Source organism: Rhyacophila brunnea, unplaced genomic scaffold (assembly GCF_057557595.1).
Source record: "Rhyacophila brunnea isolate RB1 unplaced genomic scaffold, BYU_Rbru_1.0 scaffold_24, whole genome shotgun sequence".
Classification (NCBI taxonomy): domain Eukaryota; kingdom Metazoa; phylum Arthropoda; class Insecta; order Trichoptera; family Rhyacophilidae; genus Rhyacophila; species Rhyacophila brunnea.
Genome location: NW_028232904.1, coordinates 14,506,963 through 14,533,977, shown reverse-complemented (window position 1 = coordinate 14,533,977; position 27,015 = coordinate 14,506,963). Strand labels below are relative to the sequence as shown.

Here is a 27,015-nt window from a genome sequence, read left to right as displayed (position 1 = left end):
TTGAAAATATGACCATTCCAAATTTCAAACGCTCATAGCTCAAAACATGGTCAAGTGCAATTAGAACCTTTTCAAAGTAAGGTAACATAATAGCAAAATCATTTCGGTTGGTTCTGATTGGTCTAACTGATTTTCAGGCCTACTGTGAAACAGATTGTTAAGAAGCCTGTCGATTCTCTTTTGGAAGGTCGAGAAGAATTGTTAATCCAGACACAATCCATCCCTCTGATCAGCATGTCCCACCGATTCAGAAAAAGAAATGTATGCATTGAACTCAATACAAATTATCATAATATTTCGATATGACGTTTTAACTGTTTTTTTTTTTAATTTTTAATAAAAATATTCCGCACATAAAAAAACAGTTATTACTAATATTTTTACTACCTATTCATATAATAAAGCGTAATAAATATTAAGACAAAATATAATAGCTGTCAGATTAATATGTTACATAGATACAAAAATCAGCACCGATCAACAGATAGTTAAAAGAAGAAGCCTTCCTTAAAAAAATATTTCATGTCCAAACTAATAGGAGTCATTGAGATATTCAAAAATTGCAGCACGTAAAGCTCGTTCTCTGCTTCTTTCGATAACATGGTTTAAAGTTTAAACAGTCATGAGTGACAAAAAACTTTATAACTAACCCTCCTCTGTATTAGGTTAGGTTCAGAAAAGTCTCCCAAAAGCAATAACCATCAGCGTTCATCGACAACTGATTCAATTCAACTAATTTATTTGTTTATTTAGCTTAGCAAAGAAGTATTACCCTAATTATAAAATTTGAACAGAATAGGTCTTTCATACTGGTCGCAATTCGTAATTCGAAATTTTTAAATTGGAAAATTCATAATTTGAAAATTGTCAGATTAAAAAAATTAGTAAAAAGAAAAGCTCCCGTATTATGATATAACATGTGGTATTTATAAATTGGCACAATTAGCATGGCGGAGCTCAGTCCTCCCATTCTTCCCCGTCGCTGGTGTCGTCGTCGTCGGAGCCAGACGAGTCGGAGCGGATCGCCTTGGATCTCTCCTCCAGAGCGCGCGCCAGAGCACCCGCCAGGCCCTGTGTCACCGAATTGCGGTGCTCTTCATTTTTGTTGACGCTCACCTGAAATGAATAGCATTGGTTAAAATGACATACCTAATCTTTTTATTCCCAGAAGACTTAGTCCAGTAATATTAATTGCCAAGTGTTCTAGATTCTTTACACAACTTACGTCCTTTTTTGCTTAGCAACTTTGATGTTAAGTTAATTAGTGCATAATAAATTACCGATTTTAACTCGATGCCCTGCCGTATTTCAGAAAGAAGATCTCCCCGTTTGTCATCGTTCGACGACCGCCTATCCACTTCGACGTGCTGAAAATACAAAATTTACAATCAAATTTCCACAATGAGAGAAGTTGCCCAGGAATAACCATGAACTGGTCCCCTAATGCAAAATAATCTGATATATAGAGAAAACAATTACTACCATAATCATATTAGGAAAATTGTACATATGCAGTTCACTGTTGTATCGGAAACTGATGGTCGTATAGCATTGAGATCAAATTAAAATCTAAATAAAACAATTACATAATAAAAACCACCAGAATACTAGGGTGAGACTGAAAAAAATAGGTATGAAAGTAAATTAGAAATACAATCATATTGTATAGGTACTTAATATCTCTGTATATATAAAAATCTCGTGTCACGATGTTTGTGGTCGCACTCCTCCTAAACGGCTAAACCGATTTTTATGATTTTTTTTATGTATATTTGTTAGGTATGAGAATAGGTCAACAAGTATATTTCATACCGCTAGGTGATTAGGGTATCTCTATCCAGAAAAAATTTTCTTTTATTTTTTTGAAAATTTCTTTTTGTATTTTTTTTATTATTTTTCATCAAAAAATACCTATAACCTTAAATTTTTACTCTCCTACCCCCACTCTCCCATTTTTTAATCGCGATTTTATAATTTTTGTATGAACAAATTTAACCGTCGTTCGTATTTCAAACAGAACGAAATTATTTATGTTGTTGAATGACAGATGGCGTTACGTCCGAGAAGAATTCAAGAGAAGCGTCACGTCATTTTGACATTTCATTCGGCATATCACAACGCAGAACGTGCAAAATTTTGTATGATTTATTTTAATTTATCTATTTTTGTGTGCGTGTATTACAGTGCACAATGCCAGCAAGACGCAAGGGGGGCTATTTGGGCCGTCGAACGAATAAAGCAACAAACATGCAAAATAGTAGAGCAGAAAGAACAGATGAACAAATCCAACAAGATAACAAAAACGTGCGTGTGAGCATGTCACAATTGCGTGCATCTCAATCACAAGAGGCACGAGCTGAACGAAATCAACAACGACAATTAGAACGGAGCCAAGCTCGCCGGTTCGTAGTAAACACACGCAGAGCAAATGACCGACAACGCCAACAAGTACATCGAGCATTTACATCCGCTTCGTTCCTTCGTCTCGCATTCGAGTACGAGCCAGATATTGAATATTCAGCTCATCCGAAAGTGCTGATTGGTGTTATGGACAAAGAATGTCCCCATTGTCATGCGTTCAAATTCAAACACGAGTCAGCCGGGATGTGTTGCGCATCAGGAAAAGTGCAACTAGCAGAAATTGAGATACCACCAGAACCATTGAACGGCTTGCTCATCGGCACGGTTCCAGATTCAAACCTGTTCCTGATGTCCATTCGCACATTCAATTCATACTTCCAAATGACTTCGTTCGGAGCAACAGAAATAGTTCACAATGCTGCGGCAAATGGTCAACAATTCCATTCTACGTTCAAAATCAAAGGCCAAGTATACCACAAAGTAGGCTCATTGCTGCCAATGCCAAACGAACCACATAAATTTTTACAAATCTACTTCATGGGCGGTGAGGACATCAATCGTGTGGATGCACGTTGCGGCTACAATAACCTCAATTCGCCTAATGCCAGGCGCATCATCGGCAAACTGGACACCCTATTGAATGAGCACAATGAATTATTGAAATTCTTCAAAGCACACATGCACGAATTGCAAAGCGACAATCACGCTATTGTCATCAATCCTGATAAAACACCAGCTGGAGAGCACGTGCGTCGATTCAATGCGCCTGTTGTTGACGACATTGCTGGAATCATGGTTGGCGACCGCACATCGACGCGAGAAATCATGATTCGAAGAAGAAACAATAATCTGGAGTTCATCGCTGACACACACCGTTCATACGACGCTCTCCAATATCCGCTAATTTTCTGCAAGGGACAAGACGGTTATTGCATAAACATTAAACAACGAGATCCTATCACAGGTTTTTCATTCATTATGAATATCATTACTCATTTTGAATTGAGAAAATTAATGGTTGGTGTTTTTTTGTTTTTATCGGCGGTCATCGTCTACAACGCTCCATTTTTCTTTCTGTCATAGATCCCATCCCCACACACTTACGATACATTTGTTATTTTTTATTTAACAACCAAAATATTTACTAGAAATAATTTATATGGCAGAACAACGTTTGCCAGGTCAGCTAGTATTTATATAAAATTCTGAATGATTTCAAAGGTTAGCAAGTAATAATAACAGCGTTATTGTCAGATATTTGATACTAATCTAATAAAATTGGACAATTACTGTCTGAAAAATAAATGCATCTAAATGATTCTGTAACTTAAGCTTATGTACAACTTACTTCACGGTGAAATGCCCCATGAACAATGTGTCAATTTTTGATATCATTGCTATACAGCCATCTCTTTTAGATATTGAACTGTGCTGCGGCGAACTGCATACGTACAACTTAGAGGGCTCGCACATTAGAACTCGCCGCATGCGTCTTACGACAAATTCGTCGATGTGACGTCATCGTAAACCAAGAAACAAACGTTATCAAATGGAGTTTCGCAGATTGGCCGATGCAACTGCGACGCTCCTGCATGCGACGAATTGCGTTTGCTAGAGCCTGCATGTCGATATCGAAAAATGTCGACTCCGCGCATGCGCACAATCGGCCATTTCTGTCTCTGTCTACACTGTCATTGCTCGCTCATCGCTGGTCACCGCGTTTGACGTTTGTTCATACAATCAACACAATAAAAATGGCAGACGAGACTTCTCCTTTTTCGCGTTTGATGTTTGCCGCTAGGCAGATGTGCGAGGTTGTAGCATGCAACAATCGCCGGCGGTCTCGGAAGATTTGATTTATGGCCGTCAGGCACACAAGGCGAGTTGTGATGTGCGAGCCGGCTTACATGTAACTGATAATAACATAGCAAGAATAAAAATGGATCAAGATTATAACCTTGCGGGACATCATAATAAATTACAATAGTCCAATTATAGCCAACCTTCAAATTTTGTCCCCCTCTGATGCTCTCCATGAGCGCAGTTCTGAAATCGGGTTGCGCGGGTTTACTGGCGGGAACTGCTGACGGTGCTGATGATGGTGCAGATAACGGCTCCATGGCTGCGGGTGGTGGTGGAGGAGGAGGAGGCGGAATCGCGGACACTGAATTAAAAAATGAAAAATAAAGTTATCAGTTCATTATGAAGAAATGGCCAAAAGGGGTTACAATAGTGAGCATCCACAGTAAGGAGGTATCTCTACAGACTATGGTATATATGATGATTAGTTTTTATCCGACTGTAGGATTTGAACCTGAAACTCACTGTTCAAGAGGCTACAATGCGAACAGTACTCGATCAAAGTAGTTATTATATTGTATGTCTGATTCTAACACTTCATTTTTATTTTATTACGGAAGAGACTGAATTTCAGGAAATGTTATTTTAAAACTACGTTTAGCATCGACTATAATTATGATGTTATGAGTTTATTAAAAGCCTTAAATGGAGATGGGCTGGACACATAGCTCGAAGAAGAGACAATCGTTGGACAAATCTAGTCATCCAGTGGTATCCAAGAAGTACAAAACGTCCACAAGGTAGACCTAGAGGCCGCTGGGTCGATGAAATGATAAAGTTCTGCGGAAGTACGTGGCAACGCAATGCACAGGACCGAGAGAAGTGGAAGCAACTTGAAGAGGCCTTCATCCAGCAGTGGATAGATTCAGGCTGATGATGATGATGATAATTATGATGCCTGTTTTCAATTGTCACTGGATTTGAGATGTCTTATAATCGATGCTGTCTTTCAGTAGCTGTCAAAAATATAGCAATCGTAACGTTCCCCGGAGTTAGTGAGGGTCGATTGGTGCGTGGTAGTAAGCTGATCCAGAAGAGTAGGTAGGGTGCAGTCGTTGCTCACTGCAACGTTGAGTTTGAATAAGATTGCCATTAACTCATTATACTATGATGCTGTAGGATTTAAATTTGACATTAGAGAGGCAAATATTCATTGTACGAGATATGTTCACGAGTAGATGAAACTGTTTGAAATGATTGGTTAATGAAGAAGGTGCAAAGGGATTCCCCATTGAATATCAAGTAATTCAACTTAAATCAGGAGGAATTTCTAAAATCAAAAATAGTCTAGATATATTCAAGCAATGCATGTTTGTGAATGATTAATGTGTTGTATGCACTTGTCGTTAACACGTCAGTCATCTATTTGTCAAAAGCTTCCGTCTGATGATGAGCAGAAATCACTCAACGTTCGGCACCACGTGATTTATGAAGTTTTATTTAAATTTTATTATTGGTATTTAAAAATGAGGGGGCACCTTAATTCGTAATTTGAAACAAAACTATTTGCCATGTGAATTCAGATATGATTCCGAATCTGAATTCACTGGGTCAAAAATGATATTTTAAAATACAAATTACACATCAATACAATGCGGGTTTTAATTTTTATATTGACGCATGACATTGAAGATTAAATACCTGGGGGCGCTGGGACCGGTGGCATATTCCTCTGCGCTTGGGGCGGCGGTGGCGGAGGCGGGAGAGCTCTTGCGGGCGGGGCAGGGGGGGCGGGCGCCAGCCGGGGACCCACAGCGGCTAAAACAGAACAAACATTTCATTTGTAGTGTGTGTATTTGATTGATAACATCGAGTGGGAACATCATGATAGAAATCAGTTTTGTAAATATTATGCCTTTTTCATCGTCAGCTTGTAGACTTGTAGACGTCCACTGCTGGACAGAGGCCCCTCCCATTTCTGTCTCTCCAGTGCATCTGGTCCTATGTCTAGACTCTACAGCAGGGCGGGCCGCATGTGGCCCGCTGGGTATTTTTTTGCGGCCCGCCATTATTAATTGTACTTCTGATTACGAATAACTTTTTTATATACCTTTTAAAAAATATTGACAATAGATTAAAATTTGAAGAATTTGTTGTTTCGTAAATGTATTATCTCAGTACGTCTTCCTTGCGTGTCGTCTCACACTGTGTAACCACTATTTTCTACATTGAACATAGATTGGGAATGAATGGAAAGAAATTTCGGATTGCAATCTCGCTCTGGATGTAGATATTGTATGTAGATCAATAGATATTGATAGTGTACCGACAGAGCTACAACTTGAGATTATTGATCTGCAGTGTGAGACTGATTTAAGAGAATTGCATCGTCGTGAAGAAATCTCCAAATTTTACAAAAATTAATTCAGACCTTAATTCAGACAAAGTCTTAGGTCTTTTAGCATAAACTTAAAGATTATGCAAGAAAAATGTTCGTTATTTTTGGATCAACCTATAAATGTGAACAAACATTTTCGATTATGAACCTCAATAAAAATTCTTTACGATCAATTATCTCCGATGCCCATTTAGAAGCAGTTTTGAGATATCAACTACAAAAATAACACCTGAATTTAAAAAAATGTACAACAGTTTCATTCTTCTCATTAATTTTTTGTAATGTTTATTTTTCGTGATAATAAATAGTGTATATCTAAAAATGGTATTTTACTTGCGGCCCGCCGCTCATTTCGAATTCTTGAATTTGGCCCTCCATCCAAAAAGTTTGCCCCCCCCCTGCTCTACAGCATCAGCTATTCAGTTTAATTGATTTTAATAGCATATCCCTAACATCGTCCTGTTTGAGGTCTCCCCTTGTTAAATGTCAAAAAATATTGATAGTTTTGACATACTTTTAAAAGGACTGATAAAATGTAAAATTTATGTAATCAATAAGAATTAAAAATGTCAGAAACAAATAACCATTACATTCATGCTGAAATACAGAGTTACTAACAATACCGTGTGCCCGTGTGTGAATGTATTTCAAGTATAACGAATGTATAACAAAGTATTAAATGTACTACAGGGGTCCCCGTTATTCGAGGGTAATTGGGACCAAAAAATTAGTTTTTAAAGCGAGTCCGCTTAATACGGGCACCAAAATTACCTAGTTAATTAATTACTTACTTAGAGAGCCAGAGAAGACAGAAATAGTGTAGGAGTGTGGGATTCAAAGTTACAGTTGACAACTGTGAGCATTGCGCTTATGTTTTTTATAGTTTTTTTGTATTGTCCTGCAAATTCGTAATTGCAGGAACTCGGATAATGAGGACCCCTGTAAAATGAAACAGGATTGCAGAAACTACACGCAAATAACATGTGATTCTTACTCTTTCTCTTTTACCTTTTACGATGTTAAGACTATACCTGAGTTGAGGCATGGTCTAAAAAGATCGTGGCTAGGCGATGCGTGGATTGCGGGTCGCGGGTGCAAATGACGCATGCCGACCGAAATATAATTTGTCATATAAATTTAACATGCGTCCATTTAATGTTATGTTTATTGTTATATTACTAACAATATTAGTATATTCATTGACATGTTTTCTTTTTAAAGTAAATGGGTAACGTTTTTATTCATCTTTACACGATTTAAGAATTAATACCCCCGTTGCCATCACGAAACAAATTGACGAATTGACACCTCGACGTTCGCTCTCAGACTGCCAGCGAGTCCAAAATTTCATCGCGCCTATAGTTGAAAATTATTTGCCGTTTCACTGAAGTATCGCCTTAATTATTGTCAGGTATCCAAGCTCTCACATCTTCTTCCCATTTTAAAATATGACTAGAAGAACATCTAAATCACTCAATGTGTTTAACAGGCACTATTCGCCACCCAACATAGTATGTATATAATTTAAAACTCCTAAGAAGCAAAATGGCGCCTTGTAATTACCTGCGGCTGGAGGAGCATGTATAGGAAGGGCCGCCGGGGTTCTAGCGGGTACGGGAGGCAGCATTTGGGCGCGGCCCCCTTTCGGAACCACTGTTATGGAGAAGAAGACACATTAAATTCAAATAAGCTTATTATTCATAATAAGTTAGAAATTACGAATGCATTGTGTTCTAATTGTTTGAAGAATGATATATATATCTCGTGATTTGTAGTCGCGTGATAATCATGTGTATGTTGTATTACTGTACTAGCTTGAAAGGTGACTCATGCACTGTAAAATAGTATGGAATATATGCGCAGTAGCAGCGAAGTTTTGAACTAAATACACGCAGACGACATTCATGCCGTGTGCGTCAAGATTTGTTGCATAATACGACAGCACTTATTTCTTTCAAATTCGACGTGTTACAGTCAAAACGAACATAACGAATGAATAAATTATTGAATGTAAAAACATTGGTGGTTGAGAAAGTCCTTGTTTACCTCTGGGTGGAACGGGAGTGACTTCATCCTCCTCGACGAGGGCTTCCTTGACGGCATCCACCCCACCGTGCGAGGAGATGAAGTCGTAGATGAACTCGCGGGTGTCCTTGTCGCTCAGCTGACTCTCCGACACGCCCGCCCGCAGGAAGAAGTCCTTCATGTCCTTTTCCGGTAAGTTGTCTATGTCGAAACCTGACAGTAGGAAACATAATAATTACAAAACCATTACATCAAGGTTGAGTCTTAATATTGTTTGTATTTTTAAATAATAATAATTACAAGATAAAAAAGAACTTTTTATATACAACGTTTTTAAATTTTCAACATACAAACTTGACTTGACTAGCTTAAACGATAAAAAAAATTGTACTTGATAGAAATAATACTGAAATTTTGACGTTTCATATTGATTTCCATAGTAACGCACGTATATATTAATAATTTAGTTGCTAGGGCTAAGACCCCAGACCCCTAGCAACCAATAATAGTGGATTGGATTACGGATTTCTTCCAAAATAACTTTTCATACAAAAGAGAATTAACTGAAAATGAATTCAATTCTACTTAAAGATGGCTAAAAGTATTAAAAGAATGCATTGGCATCGTGTTCTGATATATTCTAAAAGTTTCATATGTCTAGCTAGTCGGGAAGTTAGTTAAAAATTGCAAGATTTGTACCGGATAAACAACCACCGGACAAATAAGAATACGACCTAATAGAAACGTTGTAAAAAGAACCCTTAAATGCAAGATAAAATTGGACATAGTTCATCAGTAAGGCAATTTGTCAGACAGACTGGTAGTAGGTTTTTTAAAATATCTGCTCATTACATCGCATCGTAAAATTAACCATGGAGAAACATTCATCACGTAAGTTATTTCATGTCGCATTGAACGATTGACCTTATTACTTATTGTTATGGCGAAAGCACGAAAAATCGAGAATAAAAGCCGCTTGAATCTACAGACAAATCACATGAAATCAAACACATTTTTGATAAATATCATCAGGTAAGTTTCTGTTGATCGGCCTGCGTTAAATCCATGCGGTTCATTCATTATAAATGACTCGAGTTTTGGAGAAATCGGGCTGGGCATGATCATCTCAAGATGAAGAAGGTCAATACATCCCTTTAGATATCTACGGACATTATCCGGTCCCTAAAAGTGAGTATTATTAAACCTAAGCCTTTTGAGGTAACATCCAAATTGGGAATATTCCTTACGTAGACAGATGTGAAGTCACCGACAAATGTTCCTGCCGCTCCATATCACCTATTCGCTTAAGGCCATACCTCAGTTGAGACACGGTCTAAAAAGATCGTCGCTAGGTCGCGGGTGCAAATGAGGCATGTCAAACCAAATATAATTTGTCTTATAAATCCAACATGTGTCCATTTAATGTTCTGTTTATTGTTTTATCAGTAACAATAATAATATATTCATTGACATGTTTTCTTTTTAAAGTAAATGGGTAACGTTTTAAGTCATCTTTACACGATTTAAGAATTATTACGGCCATCGCCATCACGAAGCAAAATGACGTGTCTCCAGCTCTACATTCTCTCTCCGAATGGGAGCGAGTGCAAAATTTCGTCGCGCCTATGGTTGAAAATTATTTGCTGTTTCACTGATGAATCACCTTAACTTGTTTTAATTAAAATTGGTTAACCCAACATCCCTGGATCGTCTTGATGAAATGATGATAAAAATAATCGTTCGAAAGAACAATGGATGTTTTCCGTTGCTTATTGCTACATCTAAAAATTAGCAAAACCCGACTGTAAACCATGGATAAATTGCCTCTCTTTATTGCATATTTTAATCTTATCAATCATGTTGCCTCTTTTTTGACGAAAACCACAAGCAAGCCACAATCAGGCCGATCACAATATTATATTATCTCTTTATCGAATGTCATACCAGAAAATCGCCATATAAAATGAAGTAAATGTCGATAAATTCAAAATTTGACAATGTATGGGAAACTTCAAATTTTATATCCTATGAATTTAACTACACAAAAACCACAAAATACGTGCGTTGATTCCTAACTTTGGCCAAGGGATCATCAGTTAAAAATTTTAGCACTCGGAGCCTTTAAATTTCAGACTAACTTTGTGTTTTATAGTACTAAGTATACATAATATTATATTTTTGACAATATGAATCACTTTATTAGGCCACCACACAAATGTGTGAATGAACATCCAAATATTTTTTCAAGTAAATTAGATGACACATATTTTACTATTATTGTATTATATAACAACAATGTTCATACCGTCATTGTGTGGTTAATTGTACTATCTACGTAAATACATAATATTATTAGTCACGGTTATGGCATTAAAAATCAATTTTTGACCACGAGATTAATATAACGCTAACATGTCCGAAATAATCGAGCTTACAAAAAAACTAGCCTTATACAAACAACAAAAGAATCAAGAGACATTCTTAATAGTGAAGAATCATAATTAAAATTTGTATGAATATCCAAAACACCATCTACCGAACAATAATCAAAGGTGATCGGTAATATATTGTAACTGTAAATGGGCACAAGTGTAAATATTACGTGGCCGAGCTTGGGCAAACGTCACACCATCACCTTGGGCACATGGCATATATTATACGAGACATCGGAAGTTGTCCGATTCAACTTGTATGAATTAAACAGAATGGCGGCATTGCAACAGACGTTTGCAATGGTCAAGCATGTTTTTTTTTTAAGCCTCAAATCACATCTTGAGCATTGCGCAAGCGTAAAATTTTTTAGGGTTAATCAAACATCACTTTGACAGCTAATTAATACAAAGTAATAGTAATGCATTCACATAGTACTGCTCTGGCCAAGGTCTAATGTAATGACTGAACATTTCACAGGTCGTCGCTGTAGGATTGGTTTGTCGAATAGACCAAATGTTCAGGAGACGAAAAACAAATTTCATAATCCTATATTTAAATACATGGATATATTTAAATACATGGATATATTTAAATTGTTATTTTTACAGCATACGAATGATGTATTCATCATTACAAAATAATTTAAAGAAAAGGATGGTTCTGGTCCATTTAGATACAAAAAAACATTCTGCATTAAAAGGTCGATTTTGACAAAAACGGATATTCGACAAACCAATCCTATAGCGGCGAGGTGATACCTTGTGATTTAGATAACCCTAGTACACTGAATATATAAGTAACAAAAAGTTGTTATCTCAGATCCAGAAAAATACTGAAAAGTTGTTATGGTGCTACATAGTTCATCACGAATAGGCTGAATAATTGAGATTCAACTGTATGTTATGGTCGTTGTACGTTCGCACAGAAAATGGCCGCATATAACTGGACAACATCGTCTCTCTATTCTTATTCTTGCTTTGAATGGACAAGAATTCATATGGATAATTTACCTCTATTGGCGTCCCATCCGACGTGTGACACGTGTTTGAAGTCCTGCGGAAGTCCAATATCCGCCTTGGTCAGTTTTTTTGATCGGTTTTTCTTGTTGTTCGCAGACCTGGGCATGTTGTAACCTGTTACAAAATAAAAACATTTAATTTGAATCGTTGTGAATATAATATTGATACGACCCTGGAAACTTACAAATCAGTTATTTATTATCACAAGGTGCAGGAACTAACTCAAAGTCAATTCAAATTCAAATTCAAATTTATTTATTAACAATGAATAACTTTACGAATTAAAAACTCAAACCTAACCTAACCTGCCATTGATGATTCAAATTGGTAACACAATAGCTATCGATATATTCCACTTGCATGAGTGAGTTCAGATGGACCTGATTTTATATTTGATTTTTAAAATAGACACTGTAATCGTAGATATTTGGTTTACCTGTGGAAGCAAGCGACTTCTGTGGCATAGGCACCTCTCTAGCACTGGTCCCGTTATGGTGGTGGGTGGGCGGCTGGACAGTCATGGGCGCGGGGCTGACGGGGGTCACGGGCGCAGGCGTGGCGTTCCTAGCACCGTGGTGATGGTGATGATGATGATGAGGCTGGGCCGCGGAGACATTGTTGGAGGCGACGATGCTGGCGGGCCTGGAGGAACTGACGGAAGAGGCGCGGGATGTGGTGCTCTGCTGCATCGACTTCTGCCGACGCTCTGGAAACAATTACACAATCAAGATTGGTTTTTGTCTATTAACACTGCTGAAAAAGGAAGATTCAATAATCTTCGGTCGATTTGTTCTGTGTTCTCCAAAATGACCGATTTGGTAGCCAGTATCAATTTAAAAAAAACACGTCAATATAATATGTAATATATACGACATAATATATAAATGTTGAAGAAAAACTGTCATCGATAAAGATGGTGTTAAGCCAAAAGGGCATTAGAGATGTAATGGTCAAAATAGATTATTTAGAATGTCATCTTCCATGTCCCTAAAAATGCGTCAGCAAGAATTATTCTGTGACGAAATATTTTTGGGCAGGGTAGTTGAGTTATTTTCTGTTTTTTCCCCCATGTCATGTTGTGAACGTCTTGAATGTATAATTACTAAGGTTCACTATATCGTCGGCATACTGGCAGACAACGTTAAGTCGAAAAATGACTATTTTGACATAATAATGCAGCTTGGTAGATATCACCACGCTCTATCGTCTGGTAAAACAAGCTTCGCCAAATTCATTATAATTCCTCCGTAATTTTATGATGTCACTACGTGTTAAGTTGATATTGAATATATTATTACTGGAAAAACGCTATAAATAACTAAAACGCTTTTAAAATCAATATCTATACTGGTGAAACACGATAAGTCAACTAACGATTATTTGCCAGTAGAGATTGGCGCGTGTTCGCATTGACTGAGTCATATTGGGCGGTCATTTCATATCGTTTGACAAGTTATTATTTCACTCTTCCGTTTCTAATCATTTTCTAAGTTTAAATCTTTGTAAATATTAATTTCTATCCTTACCATCTATCAATCAAAGTCGGATAAAATTATGCTGTTATGCGAGCAGCAGAAGAAAATGGCAAAAAAAACAAGTGAGTGTCTCCATAAAACTTAATCTCAAAATATATTCTCACCATCTGTAAAGTTACTTTCTTAAACTATCTTAAAGTTATTTTATATTACATTCTGCTGGCTCGTTGATCAATATTCATTATGTATGTGCTTTATAATAATTATATTTATAGATGATACACAGAATACTTGTATCTAACTATAACTTATAACTGTCTTGTTTTGAATGGAGTGTTTTTCTCGGAACATTTTTATTATTTATTATTATTAGTATTACTAAAAATCATCCATAATAGGATTTTTCGAAAATGCGAAGAAGACATGGATGACACACAATTTTACTTCAGAAGTGGTTTGAGCATACGCGAAGCACTTTTCAGCATGAATGTTCTAGTGCAAAGATGCCTTGATGTTAATGTTGATGTTTATATGTGTTTCATCGATTACGAGAAAGCATTCGATACTGTTAAGCATCCTAAGCTTCTCGAACTATTAAACATTCCTGACTGTAATTGTAATATTTAACCATTTATATACCTATTTTGGTTTTCATAAATATAGTTTTTGATGAATAAATAATGGTTTTATACAAATACAAACATCTTTTTCATGATTGTTGAAATATCCGACAAACTGATTTTAATATTTTAATCAACACACTTCCCATTAATTCAAAAATTCTTCTGAAAAACACGCTAAGTGATGCCATTTTACAAACAAACAAATATAACTATATATTAATATAACAGAAAAGGTTCACTGTTACTTAAATCATTGATGAATCATATAAACTAGTTGTCCTAACAATTTGTGGTTAATTGTATTTAAAACCGGTATTCAAACTTTAAAAGTCAATTATCTCAAAACTGTATTTTTGGACTTAACGTTGTCTGCCGGTATACTGACGATATGTTAACCTGGTCTGTGCCAGGAGGTTTTGTATGGCGGCAAGTGAGAGGCCGCGAATTTTTTAGCAAAAATAAAACATCATTAATTTTTTTTTTAAATATATTGAAAGTTTATCATAAACACTTACCAATCATATGCAAAATGTCTCATTTGGAACAGTATTCTTCCGAAAAAAGACACATTTAACTTTTAAAAATTGTCAGGGTTGCCACAAAACTTGTAGAAAGAGTTTTCAAGTCAATAGTCTTGTACCGTGTGGTAAGTTTCAAAACACGGTACCAAGCAGAGGGCCACTTTGCATTGTTTACACCGATACCTTGATTCTCTTCTTAATTTTTTCAACATGCAAACTACACATCTCGCTGCTGTTTTACTTTTTTACTATACAATTAATCCTGTCACTTGACAGAAGAAGCACAATTGAAACAAACACGCACAGGTCAAAAAACGCAATCGCAATTGTGAACGTTTCGACAGATTCCCGAAATAATTTGGCAAATATTATAAACGAATTTTAAGGAAGAAAAAAATGAACTACACACTCCAATTTCAGGCGCGAAATAAATAGGACGACACACTTCAACAAATAAATATTCCAACTGTATAAAGGGAATTCCCAAAAATATTCGCGTACAAGTGATGATATGGTGTCAAACCACAAATTGTTGGTGGGGAGTGTATTACCAGTAGTTTTTCTAAATTAAGTACAGCCAAACTCGGTTATTACGATCACGGATAAAGCGAGATCTCGGATGTAACGAGGAAACATTCGTTGACGTCATTTTAGTTTATGATTTTCTCCATACATTTATTCACTTTTATAACGAACTACTTATACCAAACAAAAATATGGTCAAAATTTTTCTTAAAACTGTTAATGTGTTGATCGTTTATAAACATTTCGACCCTAAGCAATAAAATCCGACCGGACACGGTGCCGGATATTAATTGTATTTTGTAGTAAGTATATTTCTATGTTTGTACATTGTACAGAATAATTATGAAAAATATTAAATATAATTATTAAAACCTCATCAAACTTATACGTGACATAATATATAAGATTAAGTAATAACAAGATAAGTACATAAATATTTACATACAAAGGTAATTCTAAATAGCCATAACATTAATCGCATTTATAATTATATATTAACAGAAAATATCATTATATAACATATAAATCAAATATCAAGTTTTTTGACTATTCTGTCGCATGTATAATGGAAGATCTCTCTAAACATGGCATCATCACTTCCCTTCCGAATAAATATGGGTAGGTACAAAAAGAAATTTTAAATAATTGCTTACTTGATGACAAAACGGTATCTAAATACACTACATTAACGGTGAGCAATAATTAATAACTGAAACATTTAATCACTTGATTTTATTTTTTTTATTTTATAATTAAAATGAATATTGACAGTAAATAAATGCACATTTACCTATGCATATTGCATATGCAACAATAAATCATTATGATAAACGAAAACAGTTATCCCTAATTGATTATTATAAATATTGTCTAATATTCCCTGTCTGAAATGCGGCCCTGTTATTCAAACAAAATACACGCATTATATGCATTACAGTGGTGTGCGTCGCACTCGTCAATAACGTTTAACATTGTTTGTGCGTGAACGTCAAATGCCATGCAGAAAATAAATTTTAATGCATGTTACGATATTGACATAAATATTCAAAATAACAATAAAAATATGCTTACTTGTGAAATGTAGTTGCACTATTTGTTTTATTTTTCATATTTGTATCATTACCACAACTTTTTACTGAGCAGATTGCTATTTTCAATTTTAAATGAACATAAAACCGACAGTAGTTGTCAGGGCAACGCACAAGTTTAGAATAACGTTTTATTAACACGCGTTTAATGTTATCCTTACCCGAGATCGGTTGCCTGCGTAGCCTTACCAGTTGGGTATTTCAGTTCCCATTATTTCTGAGTTCCCTGTTGTCACCTCTGCTATTTAACTTGTACTTATAAGCTATTTTCAAGGAATCCCTACAAGGTGAATCGGTGGGTATTTTGGTTAATGGGAAACATATTAACAATATACGATATGCCGATGACACTGTGCTGATTGCTGATAGCTTAAAGCGTTTACATCAACAGGAAGAAAGGGTTAATGAGGTCGGTAATTCTTATGGCTTAAAAAAGAACCTCAAGAAAACAAAACTATTACTAGTATCAAAAATAGCGACACCAGACACCAACACAAATTTTGTCATTAACAGCGAACCAATCGAATGTGTGACCCATTATAAATATTTAGGTACATGGGTCAATGAGAAATGGGACCAGTCTCAGGAAATAAAAACTAGAATTGAGATCGCAAGGAGTGCCTTTCTCAAAATGAGACGCTTCCTTAGCAATCGAGACCTTAACCTAGGTCTGAGACTGCGTATGGTACGTTGTTATGTTCTCTCAATTCTTTTCTATGGTATGGAAGTATGAACGCTAAACCAAGAGATGTCACGGAGACTTGAAGCTTCCGAGATGTGGCTGTATAGACGCATCCTCAAAATTCCTTGGACTTACCGGGTGACAAATGTTGAAGTTCTCAATCGAATGGGGAAGGACCGAGAAGTTCTACGTAGTATCAAAACCAGGAAACTACAGTACCTCGGCCACATTATGAGAGGACAAAAGTACAGCATTCCCCAACTTGTCATTAAAGAAAAGATCAATGGTAAGCTTAGTAGAGGACGACGCCGCATTTAGTGGCTTAAGAACCTCCGTGATTGGTACGAGTGCAGCTCCATTGAACTGTTCCGGGTAGCAGATGAGAAATCCAAGATCGCCTTGATGGCACAATAAGAAGAAGAATTGTTTTCTAATAGCATGCATTGAAAATTTTTGATATAAATATCTGTTAAAATGTATTATCAGTTTAGTATGTCCTTTTGAAGAGGACGAAACCAGTCCTGATCAGTAAATTATGTGGAACTAGTGCTAAAAAAATGTGTTTTATTTGTATTAATAAAGTACACTGATATTAATTCACCATGATTTAAATAATGTAAACATTCCTGACTGTAATTGTAATATTTAACCATTTATATACCTATTTTGGTTTTCATAAATATAGTTTTTGATGAATAAATAATGGTTTTATACAAATACAAACATCTTTTTCATGATTGTTGAAATATCCGACAAACTGATTTTAATATTTTAATCAACACACTTCCCATTAATTCAAAAATTCTTCTGAAAAACACGCTAAGTGATGCCATTTTACAAACAAACAAATATAACTATATATTAATATAACAGAAAAGGTTCACTGTTACTTAAATCATTGATGAATCATATAAACTAGTTGTCCTAACAATTTGTGGTTAATTGTATTTAAAACCGGTATTCAAACTTTAAAAGTCAATTATCTCAAAACTGTATTTTTGGACTTAACGTTGTCTGCCGGTATACTGACGATATGTTAACCTGGTCTGTGCCAGGAGGTTTTGTATGGCGGCAAGTGAGAGGCCGCGAATTTTTTAGCAAAAATAAAACATCATTAATTTTTTTTTTAAATATATTGAAAGTTTATCATAAACACTTACCAATCATATGCAAAATGTCTCATTTGGAACAGTATTCTTCCGAAAAAAGACACATTTAACTTTTAAAAATTGTCAGGGTTGCCACAAAACTTGTAGAAAGAGTTTTCAAGTCAATAGTCTTGTACCGTGTGGTAAGTTTCAAAACACGGTACCAAGCAGAGGGCCACTTTGCATTGTTTACACCGATACCTTGATTCTCTTCTTAATTTTTTCAACATGCAAACTACACATCTCGCTGCTGTTTTACTTTTTTACTATACAATTAATCCTGTCACTTGACAGAAGAAGCACAATTGAAACAAACACGCACAGGTCAAAAAACGCAATCGCAATTGTGAACGTTTCGACAGATTCCCGAAATAATTTGGCAAATATTATAAACGAATTTTAAGGAAGAAAAAAATGAACTACACACTCCAATTTCAGGCGCGAAATAAATAGGACGACACACTTCAACAAATAAATATTCCAACTGTATAAAGGGAATTCCCAAAAATATTCGCGTACAAGTGATGATATGGTGTCAAACCACAAATTGTTGGTGGGGAGTGTATTACCAGTAGTTTTTCTAAATTAAGTACAGCCAAACTCGGTTATTACGATCACGGATAAAGCGAGATCTCGGATGTAACGAGGAAACATTCGTTGACGTCATTTTAGTTTATGATTTTCTCCATACATTTATTCACTTTTATAACGAACTACTTATACCAAACAAAAATATGGTCAAAATTTTTCTTAAAACTGTTAATGTGTTGATCGTTTATAAACATTTCGACCCTAAGCAATAAAATCCGACCGGACACGGTGCCGCCGGAATCGGATTACGTTTATGACACTAGTTAAGTGTCTAAGTACCTACCTAATTGGTGTTTTCGCCGACAATATTGAAAACGTATACACGCATATGGTTGAAATTGCATGTAAAACATCCAAGGTTTATGAAGTCACTAGGTCTTCTTTTGTAGTTTATGAATGGCATGCTTGTTTCGGGGAAAAATTCTAATTGTGTATTTTTGTTTGAATCGCGAATTTTTGTGTTATGTGACCGCTCATTTAAAAATACCTATTCTCTGATATAACAAGTAACGCTTATAACGAGCAAATTCAGTCGGTCCCATCTTCCTCGTAATAACCAAGTTCGACTGTATTTACTTTATGCTCAATATTTAAATGTCAATCGGGTCCCATTGTCTTAACCGGTTTGATCGGAAGTGCCAGAAGTAAAGTGTGACACACTTGGGTATATGTATCTACGTTTTTTGAACATACCTTCTCGTCTCTGTTTCCGGAGCTCGATTTTCTCAATGAGGTGATTCTTAAGGATCATCGCCTCATCTTCGTTGGCAAAGTTGAAGGCTGCCATATAGTCCTGAAACAATATATTTGTGTCATTATGATGCCCCATCTTTTCTCATCATAACAGGACCGGAATTCGTCTGCCTCAGTGGGACATTGTCAACTTATACAAAGTATATTTTTTATTCCAAACTATAAAACATATCCAAACATCTGAACAACCCGACTGTTTGTAGAGCAATGCCTATTACTGGACTACAATACGATATATGTACTTACCTATTGTTATATCGTCACTGTTCTGGCAGAAGACACTAATTCGAAAAAATGACATATTGAGTTAGTACCAAAACGTTCCTTATTTCAAACTATACTGTCTGGAAACCTTCTTAATAAATAAACAGTCTTTATTTAAAGTCATCTTTTTTACGATTACTTAATAAACTCACATGATAGACCATTATTTCACACATTTTAACAACAAAGTCAAATTACTCAAAACTGGTATTCTCCAGTTAGTGTGTTCTGCTAGAACAGAGACGATATTATTTCTGTCGCTTTTGATTTTGTTTGATAAATACTGTTTTAAAAATGTATTCAGTTGAAAATGTCCCTCTGAGGCGGGCGAAACTGGTCCAAATTTATTTATTAAAGTGGAATAAGTACTACCAAAAAATTTGCATTTCATTAAATCAAACAACAATTATATGAAGATAAACCAAATTGCTGACTGAGAACATTCATATTAACCGGTTCTATGACTTCAGCGAGTTTTCTCGCTCTATGAGGCTGTGATCGACAGGCCGCACATACAAATTTCGCGAGTTATCTCATCCGACTTTAAACTCAAATTACTAGCCATTGTTGATTGATTTGCATAATCTAAAAAATTAAACACACAGTAACATATGTTTGAATAATTATGAAATACTAAGCCATAAATTATCGGTATTACAGCGATTGTAGTAAGAGCTTTGCTCAACATTCAACGTATGTCGTTAAAAATCTGCTCTTAAAAATCAGATACTGCCATAGTAATATTGTGAGGCATAGAAAAGGTTAATAATATTATTTAATGTTGTTATAGAGATAGATCCACCAGTTTAAGTAAAAATGTCTGCTGAGTAAGGGTGCCGCATGCTAACATTTGACATAATCATTCAATACTTTTTATAGTGTAATGAGCTTAGTTCTAAATTGGAACACCAAGATTTATGATAGTATATGAGTCGCTTAGAATCATAACTCACATATTGCAATTTTGTCGTTTTTTAGTTAAATATGCCAAGTGATTCTAAATGAATTAATCTATATACCGAAAAATAGTTGAGTATTAAAAGTCAATTTAAACCATGTGAAAATCGTTGACAAAGTTCATTGTTGGTGTAATATGTCGTATATTTCAAAGAATAGAGTTTTGTCACCAACGCCTTCCTAACCAATCGGGGAGCTCTATTTCTCATCTGTATGTCTGCAACGTTAGGAGTATTAAGTATATATATTAAAAAAAAAAAAAAAAAAAAGTTATTCGACTCTCTCACTCATTAATATTCTAGGGAGTTCAATACTGTTCTTCTAATTACAAAAAAATAGTGCTCGGTTGGTTTTTAGCGATTATCTCAAAACTTGATTTTTGGAATATGTGAGTTATGATTCTAAGCGACTCATATCTTCTTCTTGGTTATGCACTCATGGCTGAGGATCGTGACCACATTTAAATTTCGCCATCCTTTGAGCGACCAAGACTTTCCATCCTTCTCGATCTTCCGCTTCTCTCAGGGCAGAACGGATGGTGACCCCAGTCAGCTCTTTCACTTGGTCGCTCCATCGCGCAGACGCTCTTCCTCTGCTTCGCCTTCCCTGGAGGCTACCCAAAACTACCAGTCTCTCCAGGTTGTCCGGTCCGCGCCAGACAATTTGTCCAAAAAACTGCAGAATTCTTCTCAGACATATCATCGAGAGCCGTTCCTTTATCTTCAGTCTCTGGATGATTGACTGGTTCGTCCTGTGCTCCGTCCAAGAAATGCGAAGCATTCGGCGCCAACATCACATCTCAAAGGCATCAATTGCCTTCCGTTCTCTTGCCTTCAGGGTCCACGACTCGACTCCATATAGAAATATCGAGAACACTAATGTTTGCACAAGCATCATTTTTGTGGCAATCGAAATTCCCCGATCCTTCCATATAGTGGTAAGGCGTGTCATCGCATTTTTTGCAATCTGTTTGCGCCTTCTTATTTCCGCTTCGCATCCGCCCTTTCCACTGATGGTCAATCCAAGATATACAAACTCGTCGACTGTTTCGAAGTTTTGGAGTGTACTTGGTGTTGGTAGAAGGTTGGCCCGATCAACAACCATTAACTTGTATATTAATTACATAGTTATTAACATAGTATATCTATACCTACCATTAACATAGTATATTAATGTATGTTAATTGTATTAAGTATGTTAATTACCATTAACATAGTATATCTATACCTACCAATATAATTAATGAATTATTTTATTATTCAGATATTTGTATTTATTAATCTTTTCTTGGGTGGTATAACAATTATTATTATCCTAATCTGGGTTTCAAAAAGGTTAAGGAATCCCGGCATACTTAATATTTATTGTTTTGAAATGTAGAGAATTTCTTACATAACTAGTGACAAGTGTGACATTCATCTTGATTAATATTAGCAACAGCCTTTAGTGTATTTAGAAGAAAAAATACACGCACACTGACGCATCTGATAATACTTAATAACTCTAATGTGTATGTTTTAGTTCAATTGATTGTATTAATAAAACATTGATGGATTTTCACTAATACACTGCAAAAATTTAACACAAACAAACAATAACTAAAATTTCATCAGTTGTGTTATCAGTGTGAAAATGATCACATGGGAAGTACTTAATGAAAAAAAAAATAGCTGATAAGAATTCAACTGAGGGAGTGTCAGATAAGATAATAATATGCAATTTCATTACCAATTTTAATAAAATCTATTTTTATATTGTGCAAGGCTTTTGATGATTAATTGTTTTGCAGACCGAAAAGAGATCCTCGTCAACGGATTAAACAAGTGAAGAACGAGGTCTATCTGGTGTCTTTGGATAGACGGATACGTATTTGATGAATTTGTACATTGATAAAAACCGGGTTGAAGTCAAAGATTTTGAAAAAACCTTATATAGAGATGGAGCCTTAATGTATGAAATTGAAGCAAAAAAAAAAAGGAATTCTAGTCTTAAGTTAGCTACAAGTGACTTGGCATTACATAAAATTCAAGAAAAATATATCATAGGAACACAGACCTTAAAATATAAACAACGAATTGTAATTGTACCAATAACGAAAGAGCAGTTCACATTTTGAACTTAAAGAAAACAACCACCTGAATTATGATTGAGTGGATTTTTTTAACGGTCTGCAGTGAATTACAAACTGAATACGCACCTCCGCCTCGAAGGTGTGTAGAAAAGGACGGGGGCTCTTGTACTCTATCTGGGTGTAGACCTCGTGCTCCCATATCATGGCCTTGCGCTGCATGCAGTAGATCCGGAAGTAGTAGGAGCGCTTCACGTTGTCCTTGATAAGGCACAGGATTCCCGTGTCTCGCTTGAACCACTGATTGTGTGCGGGGCCTTCTGTCGTGAAGAGCTGTACCACGGCCGTCGCTAGACTCTACAACAAGAAAAGGATTCCTTTTATTTATAGTAATCACTACACCTGTGCAATTGCTCGCATCCACCAATGATATCCATATAATTGCCATGTCAAAATCGGCACTGAAAGAGGCATTCACAGTAGCCAAAATAATGGGTCTACAGAAAAACAGGGCTGAAACAAAATATATGCCTATCTTTGTAACACCCAATGGGTTGGGCGAGTGGCAATGTCAATATAACCACCACTTTGTTGATGCCCATATTATGCTCCGTTTAGGAATGAATGTGGTAATTTAATTTAATTTTTACTGTCACCACGACATTGGAAAACAGTATGTCTGTTCAATACAGTCAACAATTTCATCTCCCCCTCCGCCTCCCATCCTGTGAACCAACATAATGATATGATATCGCGGAGGAAATTAGCAAGAGAAATATATTAGCGAATGAACGCTACTTCAGTCTAGTAACACTTAGCCTACGGCACAAACTATGCCATAAAAATCAGCAAATTTACTTTGTAACGAATTGGATCATAGCCAGCAGCCGATAGCTCTGCGATATTCTAAACATATTTGCATATTAAATACGTAATATAGAATGTAAATGATAATGATCAATCGAGAAGGTCTCACGCAATTATAGAACCATTGGAAGCAATATAGTTTAGTAAAATTACAGGGCATGCTCTGCATCTACAGCATCTATGGACCGCACGTCACGGCTAATGGTATATTTTAATAATATTTTCAAAAAATCTTTAAATGACTGACATCTTTGAAAGAAATGTGAACCATATCTTTCAATTATAGTGAATTTAAATACTAGTTAAATTTCTTGTTAAATCTTTGACGCAAACATTGCATTTTGAATTTATTTTATATGACAAAGTTGCACATGTTTAAAGTCATTATGGTGTCTGCGGTCTATAACGCTAAGCTACTTACAGGATGCCACGTTCTTATTTTTAACATCCCTCCTAACAACTATGTGAATTATTAGCCATACTTAGTGACATTTTTTAGGTTCACTTTCATATAATTAATGTTCTATCTGCGTAGAACAAAGGTTTCCTCTAACATGTTTGGATTGGATGATTCAGTAAATACATTCACAATTTATTAATCTATTTTAATTTAAACTTATTTTTATTTAGGATAAAAATATGATTCAATAACATTATCTCAAACAATGTTAATGAATCATTTATATATTTATTTAATGTATGCACATTAAATCGTTATGATGTTTCAAACTACTAAGTGTACTAAATCTAAAATAAACGTTTTTTTATCATTACTTTCGTGCTTTGATTATAATAATTTATTTTTTGAATGCGAGCATAGAGTTTGTCAGTAATGTTTTTGAAACCTTATTTATAAAGCCTTTGATCAAATGAATGAAAAAAAATTGGCACGGAAAAGGCCACTCTGACAGATATGCTGTCGAGATAGAAAAGGAGAAAGATACTTCGTAAAATTCAGAAGTTATAAATGATTTACGGGGGTTCATTATACGTAGCTTCGCTATAAAAATATCTTTGAAAACGCTATCGAATTTTGGATATCTATACGGGTATTCTCATAGCACAAGGATCCACGCTATCTATGTATTGGTATGTATAGTGCGAAAACAACTTCTTGGCTACATGTTAAAACTGTGAACTAACATGCTCCGCCCATTTTTAACTGCACTTCCATTATAAACTAACAAACTCCTCCCATTTAGTTAGACAACAGCGCCTAGAAGCGTAGCCAAGAAGATGTTTTCGCACAGTATGTACCAATATTTTATTTAAAAAAAAATGGATTGGACAAAATTAAGTTATATCGATTAATTGAACTGGCATTTACATGGTAGAACTCCATTATAACGGTTTTGAAACAAAGTAGAATTCACAAAAATAACTTTTGTTTGAAACCAATAAAATTAATATCATTAATCATTGCATTAAAATAGGTAATTATAGCAGTTGTTTTTACATACCTACTTAATTATGCAAGTATACCTAATATAGTAAGCACCTGTTGTATGTTTTTTGCACTAATAATTAGTGGCCTACTAAAATATTATTATGAATAAGCACAATTATTACAGCTGTCAAATTGAATTCAAGAGACCTTGAATTTAATTCAATATGACTATGTATGTATTGGATTTAATTTGGGGAGGTATTTTAATCAATATACTTTTATACTAAAACGGTTAGGAATGCAACAGAATGTAAACAATGGTGATGTTATTCACAGGAACGTCAAAAATAATTGTATAATTCGAACATATTTTTGGTTTAAAAGAAATACAAACTATGATTGTATTGTTGTTTTTTTTTTACATGTTATTAAGGAGTGATATTTGTTTTCTATGAATTGTGATAATCTGATTGTCGTATTATTTACAGATGAATATGACAGTTACCGTTTCGTGGTGTTTAAAATAGATAAATGCCGATGGTTCGTTACCTGACATCTTTGGCCGATTATTCTGAAGACGATGTCATTTTCCTCTCTGGACAAAAGGAGGCTAGGCTTACTGTCCCCTGGCATCTTGGCTTTCATATTTCACATTAATTTAACGAGAACTGTTGATGAATATCGACCCCGAAACGGAAATGTTGACAATCTACACGCATAACCGATTTGAAAATTGAATGTATTCAGGAGCGGGATTAATCATTTCGGGTACGTTCAATATAATGAAAATGAAAATACTGCATGCAACTGGTTTGCGAAAGGAAACTAAACACGATTGTTTTCTAAAAAAATAGGCTTTCACTGCACTGACACTAGTCACCGATCTCTCACACACCTATTTAGTAGGAATAGTAGGGCAACATAGATTTCTTTATTTTCCGAGGAGCAATAAGCGTTGTCATACTTTTCATATAGTTATAGTACATCTTACAAAAATGTGTTAAAACTATAGTACGTAATATATCCGTAAAAAATATAGTACGTCCGTGGAAAATTTTTGGGATTACATTTTCGGAATCATTTTTTTGTTTGCTGAGCAAATTTTACGAAAAATTCCAAAACCACCACACTCGAGAACTTTTTTCAGCTTTTTCGATAGTAAGTGTTAAATTTTGCTTTCAGAGTTGTATTATGTCAATGACATGATATGTCATTATGTCAATTAATATGTCATTGTATTATGTATAAAGATTTCTTTCTGAATAACAAAATAATATTATTTTTGCCGTACTATGTATTTTTATAAAAGTACGTTAATCAAGATTATAGTTTTCTTATTCATCGGGACCTCATAACTGAGGATAGTGAGTTGGATGATTTGGCTCTTTCAAGCCGTCTCAATGGCTTAGCTCATTATTTACGCTTGGCTCCACCACTTTATCTCTCTCGGCATTCAGCGTGCGGGCCTGTTCCAGTGGAGAACCCGTGGCATTCTTGATTTGGTCCTTCCATCTAGATGATTAATTCTTCGTCTCCAGCCTTTGACCTTACCAAATACCACGGTTTTTTTCCAAATTGTCATTCTCCCTGTGGGTTGTGACCGAAAAATGGAGTCCTATAATGTTATAGTACACATACTATAACTATAGTACAATTATTGAAAACACCAATTTCATGTTTAGGGCTGCCAGATCACTCCAGTCTTTCCTTAGAATGTAATGAAAAAAATTCCAACTCTTGACAGAGTTCATTGCACGTTCCAACCTCTTTGGTTCATTAATTAATTTAATTACTCAACAGAGTTATGAACAGTTAATTCAATAAGAATACTGTCCTCCACGGTAGGTATTTGAAGTTGGTCATTCATGAGATGACCAAAACAATAAGATTATTTCAATTAAAAATATATTCAGGCTTACTCATTTTAATTAAAAAAATATATAATTGTTTGTGATAAAAATGTTTATAAACCTTAAAAATAATGAATTGTCTCATCAATACATTGAATAAAATAATATTTGACAAAGAGT

General features: G+C 35.2%; 1 protein-coding gene across 2 annotated transcripts; it reads right to left on the bottom strand.

The window, feature by feature from the left end:
- Nucleotides 1-335: 335 nt before the first annotated feature.
- LOC147069093 (actin nucleation-promoting factor WAS-like) lies at nt 336-25,908 on the bottom strand. 2 transcript variants are annotated; one of them, XM_085951239.1, is made up of 11 exons: nt 25,535-25,908; nt 22,861-23,088; nt 19,383-19,482; nt 12,473-12,742; nt 12,028-12,150; nt 8,606-8,797; nt 8,123-8,212; nt 5,863-5,979; nt 4,365-4,525; nt 1,281-1,367; nt 336-1,116 (listed from the first exon to the last, which is right to left on the bottom strand). In XM_085951239.1, exons 1-11 carry the CDS (start codon nt 25,628-25,630, stop codon nt 958-960), a joined length of 1,623 nt encoding a protein of 540 aa, XP_085807365.1. In that variant the 5' UTR covers nt 25,631-25,908; the 3' UTR covers nt 336-957. The 2 variants fall into 2 exon arrangements, with proteins under 2 accessions (XP_085807365.1, XP_085807366.1); XM_085951240.1 differs by lacking the exons at nt 22,861-23,088; nt 25,535-25,908 and adding an exon at nt 22,056-22,259.
- Nucleotides 25,909-27,015: the final 1,107 nt, after the last annotated feature.